The 6,000-nt window shown below is 46.1% G+C and overlaps 1 protein-coding gene across 1 annotated transcript; it reads left to right on the plus strand.

Annotated features, from left to right (window-relative positions):
• The first annotated feature begins 677 nt into the window (after positions 1-677).
• On the plus strand, positions 678-4,071 carry LOC125939737 (uncharacterized). The gene is made up of 2 exons (XM_049655113.1): positions 678-915; positions 3,910-4,071. Exons 1-2 carry the CDS (start codon positions 696-698, stop codon positions 3,912-3,914), a joined length of 225 nt encoding a protein of 74 aa, XP_049511070.1. The 5' UTR covers positions 678-695; the 3' UTR covers positions 3,915-4,071.
• The last annotated feature ends 1,929 nt before the right edge of the window (positions 4,072-6,000 follow it).

Below are 6,000 nucleotides of genomic sequence, written 5' to 3' on the forward strand. Positions count from 1 at the left end.
TCCGGTCAGCTATGGCACTTGGTGATTTCTGCGTGTTTTTGCGCGCCACGCAGGCTCTGAAGTTAGCGGTGTCTGTGCGTCTACTTCGGAGGCGGTGGTTGTTGACCTGAATGGTTGTGGCGCACATCCACAGTGGGGGACTGGCCATGAATAGGGTGGTTATATTCGGTGTATAAAAACAAGGGAATTAACGAAAGCCATTTAGTACTGTAGTCGTCATCGTTGTTGCTGTCGTTGTTGTTGTTGTCGTTGTTGTCGTTGTTGTCTGTGGCTCCTACCCACTATGGGGGATTGGCTAAGAAATGGGTGAATTTAATATGAAGCATAAATTTCCGAATATCTATGGAGGTAGAAAAGGCCAATACTGTATAGCTGACGAAGACGACGTTATGCCCATGGTTAAGAAGCAGTTCTTTCAGAGGCTCTATTTTTGGGTTCAGCGACAGAAATGTTTGCTTGGCAATCCGGAATTACCTTACACACAAACACTCAGGACCACAACAACAACGACAGTTGTTCAGAAGATGGCGTTGTCCGCTATGAGTACTTGCTATTGTCGCCGTGAATAAATCCATAGCTGGTATATCGCTGAAGCCCGCTTTTGTTTTTAAACCTGTTTGGCTGTCTGAAAACATTGCAAGCACTTGCGAGACATGGTTTATTTGGGTGACCCGGGAACTTCCCTATACTGACGTATGCTTCATGCCTCCACCTCGCAGAAGGCCTCGTTGCTGTTCCTGGTGGTGGCTGCGTCTTGCATCGCGCTGGTACACGGCGGTGCCGTACACTTGTTTGCCGTGCCCGTCGTTGCTGCGGCGCCCGCAGTGCTGGCCGCACCGGCCGCCGTCTCGCATACTTACGCTCACCGGGTACACGCACCGCTCGCCGCTGCCTACCCAGTGCACTATGTCGTCGGTGAGTAATCGCCTGTGGCTTGGTGATGCCTTCATGCTTAACTTGAAAGCAACCGCACTAAAAAAACAGAACCAAGACAAGATTTGACAAACACGGCGCTCTTGTATTGGTACTGTTCCTTAGCGATCTTACCATCGAGTTCCTCAATGTATTAACCAGTCCAAATTCAACACGCTACTGCCTTCATGCGTGCTTGGACGGTATGTTGCGCAGTCGCCGATTTTCTCGGTACCAGAAAAGCAGCCGGAACAGAAATGGTTGGAACAGAAAGTAATTCAACCTTGGTTATGACGCTATAAAGATAGACAAGCTTTCAAATCGCCGCTGTGATTTTTCTCGTGAACAGTTATCTTATTAAAGCGATAGAGACCTTTAATGAAAGTTTGATAGATTTTCCCAACCGCTTGCCTAACGTGCCAATTGAGATGAGCGTAATCACACTGGAGATTACATACATGGAAAACAGCGCACTTACATAAGATAAGAACCAAGGAAACGGAGTGGCTTGATGTGTATACAAAGAAGCCAAAAAGAAAACGCAAAGAAGCCAAAAAAAATCATAAAGAAAAATCAATTTTCTAAGCTACGGTGCTCAGATTTTATACTAGGTATTGTCGCGACTGCGGCTGCTAGAATTTCACTTTATATGTAGTTTACACCATCTAACATAGCTTATGCTGCATACAAGCAGCAGAAGCCGTGAACCAGTACTTCATGTATAGGGGAAGACGTTAAAAGATTGGCATTATATCCGCGTCCATTTGTTCAAGGCCAGAAAGCAGTAAGGTATTTCTTAGCGGTACTGTACGCTCAGAAATCCAACCGGGGTTTTAGTGCCGTCCCCCGTATCCTCTCGTACTGGCTTTAGACCTGTGCAAAACTCGAAGAGACGTTTAGGTCTGCCGTGCCACTGTGACGTCTAAAGCAGGTTACCTTGGTTGTTGCTGGGTCTTCTTGACGCTGTCGCTGCTGTTTTCATGTCATGTTTAGTCCGTAAATTTAGCCGCAACCACCTTTTAAGGGTTGCTCCTGTTCGTAGCTCGTGCATAAGTACCTCGTTCACACTGCTAAGCTGTTTGGTCAGAGGTTGTTTGTTGACAGGGGCACTCCTGCGCAAGCTTTCCCTGTTCTTCGCTTTGATAGCCTTGAGTGTTAGCTTGGGGTCGCTTTTTGCTCCCATGACGGCAGAGAAATGACAGAGCACTCCGTTGCTGTCATGCGGGCTGTTTCGTTGCCGAATCAGCCCGCGTGTCCCTGGCCCTCATTCCACCCGTGGGATGATGTTATGCTCGGTCTTTTAGATGTCCTGCAAGTCTCTTTGATTTGCTGGAGAATTGGATCGTTAAATTTGAGAGAAAAGAGAACTTGCCACCGATGGCTTTTTGGCTCCCGCGGCCGACGACAAGTTTTTCTCTTTTCTTTTTTCCTCTTTTCTCACATGCACCTAAAGGGTTAGTAAAAAAAAAAACCTGTTACGTCCCACCAAAGGCAGCCATGATGGAACTTTTGACAACAATCTTACAAGAATGGCCGACAAATACGATGGCACGTCTACTGCACGTCACGGACACGGATCCCCGGACACGGAAAGAAACAGTTCTTTAACGCGAAGCTGTTTAAGCCAGCCGCAATTTGTGCGTGTGCCACGAAATTATCATCATCAGAATTGGCTCGAGCGTCGTCGTCTTCTTCCGCAGTTTAAGCCAGCCGTAATTTGGGCGTGTGGCACGAAACTGCCGTGCTGTAGCCTGATTCGATTCAGCCTGCCGCTTACGCTGAAGCGCACGCACAGACGGCCCAGCCGGCACGCCATCCATGGTGAGACTGAGCGACCAAGCGCCGGCGAAGCAGCCGTTAAACATTCGCCTAGTCACGTGGTACCACAGCTGCGACGCCTCTCCGCAGCGGATCACGTGGCATGACGTCACACTTGCCACACGCGCTCCGGCGGCTCAAGGTCACTGCGACGCGATGAATGACCTTGCGAGACATGGCGTAGTAGAGCTTTCGCTATAAAAAAAAAGAAATTTTCGGAGCTAGGGCAGCGTGCGCCATGAAGAAGCGCGCTGCGCTAAGGGCTAAGTACTTACGGGCTGCTCTGCAGGCTCTGTATTATTGCTCCGCGAAGAAAGCAGACAGCGTAAACACCGGGGGTATGTGCATTTCGGGATTGGCCGGCACCCTCTCCACTTTTTTATTTTCGCCAGCTGCGGCCACGGCTCGCGTGTTGCAGCTAATATTGAGCGTGATAGTACGTTACGAAAGCTGCATCAAAAACCCTCAGCAGCTATCGTATAAAAATACAAAAAATAAAAACTCCACTCACCCGTATGCCGCCCAAAAGATCCGGGATTGACATTTAGAAAGCTGTACTCGAGACTCGATGTTCCTTCATTCTGAAGGCTCTCGTCGTGCATCCCGCACCTTTCTTTGGGCAATCGATATCCGCGTTCTCATTACCTTCTGCAGGAAGTCCAGTCAATACAGCTATGACACGTCTAGCAGCACATGAAGAGCCACATGTCGCAAAGGCAATACTCGGACATTATATAAATACGTAACCTCATAGCTCTCAGATACCAGTATAGTTTGCAGATCAACTCAGTCAATGACTAGTATATCTGAGAGCTGAGACTAGCAAAGCATGATAATGAACGAAGATATTGCTTTCATGCTGAGTGAAATTTATTCTTGGTGTCCTTACTGTATATGTCTCTACAATGGTACCAGTATCTTCCTGAATGTTAGTGTTAGAATTGATTGATTGATTGATTGATTGATTGATTGATTGATTGATTGATTGATTGATTGATTGATTGATTGATTGATTAATTGATTGATTGGAAACAAGTGAAGCACTTTGCAGCGAAAAGCGTGTCACATACCTAGCTTTGTTACACTAATGATATCACTGTAGTAGATTGTGCCTCCGTTCGAATTTTATACGTTGCTTTTCATTAATCATACCCTCCTGTTTGTTTTTTTCTCCCGCAGGATGAGTGAAGTGATGAAGACATGAAGCCAGTGTGACAAGTGCTACTCAATGGTATGGCGATGGAATGTGGCAGCGCACTTCGAAACAAGGACGTAACGCAGAGTGAGTTCACTCTGCGTGTTTGTTAACAAACACGAGCGCTGTACTGCAACTGTGGTCTGACGAGGCAGTGGTTCTGTGAATAAAAAGTTGGTGCGCTCCCTTGGTGGTCTTGGATTGTTGATCGATGAACTTAGCCGCACCCTATAACCTCACAGTGTAACTGCATGGTGAAATGTTCATCAATCGCGCTTTATTTTTTTTATGAAATTTTTTTTTCGAATGGTTCGGTGGTATACTTGATAAAGTACGCTTGGCTTTTATGGGGGAGCAAAACCCGATTCATGTTCTCAATGATATGTGCTACATTATGAAACTCCAGAGAGACAAACAAAACATTTGGATGCCCGCTTAGCCTTCTGAATGCAAAATTAGCATTGTAGTGTCAATTATTATTTCTTATGAAGATGTTTTTACTCTTCAAGTGTGTGACACATTACTTCAGCAGGTAACGCCGAACGGCATTGGTATTGCTTTCCGAGGCGCGACCGATACTACTATGTTATTTTATACATATTAAAATGATATTTTACGATGCATGCAGGCATGCGATACTGAAGCATTCAGCATTTGATTCAATGGTGGTTGAAATATTCAACATACTACTGGCCTCTTCTCCCAGGACAGTCGGTTTCGCATTAGAATCCTGTTGAATGATTTGTTCGGTGATCTTTTTGTTGGAATTATCTTAACTATCAACAGGTGGGGCCTGCCTTTAGTTCTCCAATGTGGGTTATCTAACTTTTATCACATAGCTTATCTCCTTTGGCAGAAGGAATATGCATGGTCCTTGTTGTTTCCTATTTCCTTCCATTTCTTTTTCATTTTGTAATAAAAGCATGCAAAAATCATATCTTTTTTATAAAGAATCTTCATGAAATATAAAATTGCTCTTATTTATCCCTATTTACTGTAACATTGTTCAATATTTTATTGAATAAGAAGACACGAGCATCATCATCTCTGGCGGCGGCAACAAATGGACCGGAATGAATAGTAATGTTGACGGGATCCTTATTCTCTTTTTATATCTGCAACAGTCTCTGTATCCAGCAAAAAAGTATTTTGCCGAAATAGAGATAAACAAGCAAACACCTCTAGCATACACATAGGCAGGTAACGCTATAAAGATGCATTATATGTGAAATGTCATCCATTCATCATTTACGCTATTCTTTTCTTAAACACACCAACAAAGGTCAGCATGAGAAAAAATTAGTAGCCCCTCCCCTGCCGAGGAGATGAGGCTAAGCGAAGCTTGTCGTGTGTTTCTTCGATGTTCCTCGGGACGATTTGCACTGACGAGTACCACGTTGTGCTCGCACCACAACCGGTCACACGCACAGCAGCTGGCTTCGAAGTTCCTGTTGAGAAACTCGCGTTGAAACCTGGCAGTCGCACCGGGGAAGTTGGCGCTAGCGTTTCAGAGGCGTACACCACCGTTGTCGGGTTCCTGGAGGGCTAAACGACGCTGACGTTTGGCCTCAACATCGTGCTCCCTCAACTCGGGGTCCGTGGCTCTTCGCTGACGTTTCGCCTGGGTTTCGGAAGCCCTCACGTTAGAATCGGCACGTCGACGGCGAGCCCTTTCCCGAGCGCGTTCATTCTGGATGGATTTCCATGAAATTTCTTCAAAATTAAAACTGTCCTGTTACGCAAGACGATGAATGACTAATATCGCCCTTAAGCAATGGCTCATACCCCTGAAAACGCGGCCTCCCTATTACGACGACAGAAGAGAAGTGAAATGCTACACTGGAATCATTAGCGGCAACTAGAGTGTACTAGACCGGCAACGCAGCCAGCTGCGGAAGCAGACGACGACGACGAACGCGGGAGCATTTGTACGAGCGCGTGCCGAGCACGAGCCACCAGTGCAGCTCTGAGAGCAGCTGGTTTTTTTTAGCGTTACATTGCCGGCGCAGGTTCGCGCATACAAGCTTCGCTTGAAAAAATTCCCCGATTAATACGATACTCCCTAATGCGAAATT

Source organism: Dermacentor silvarum, chromosome 8, assembly GCF_013339745.2.
Source record: "Dermacentor silvarum isolate Dsil-2018 chromosome 8, BIME_Dsil_1.4, whole genome shotgun sequence".
Taxonomy (NCBI): Eukaryota; Metazoa; Arthropoda; class Arachnida; order Ixodida; family Ixodidae; genus Dermacentor; species Dermacentor silvarum.

What these genes read in the sequence shown, in the direction of transcription:
- LOC125939737 (XM_049655113.1), top strand. Translation starts at nt 696, where the DNA reads ATGCTTCATGCCTCCACCTCGCAGAAGGCCTCGTTGCTGTTCCTGGTG.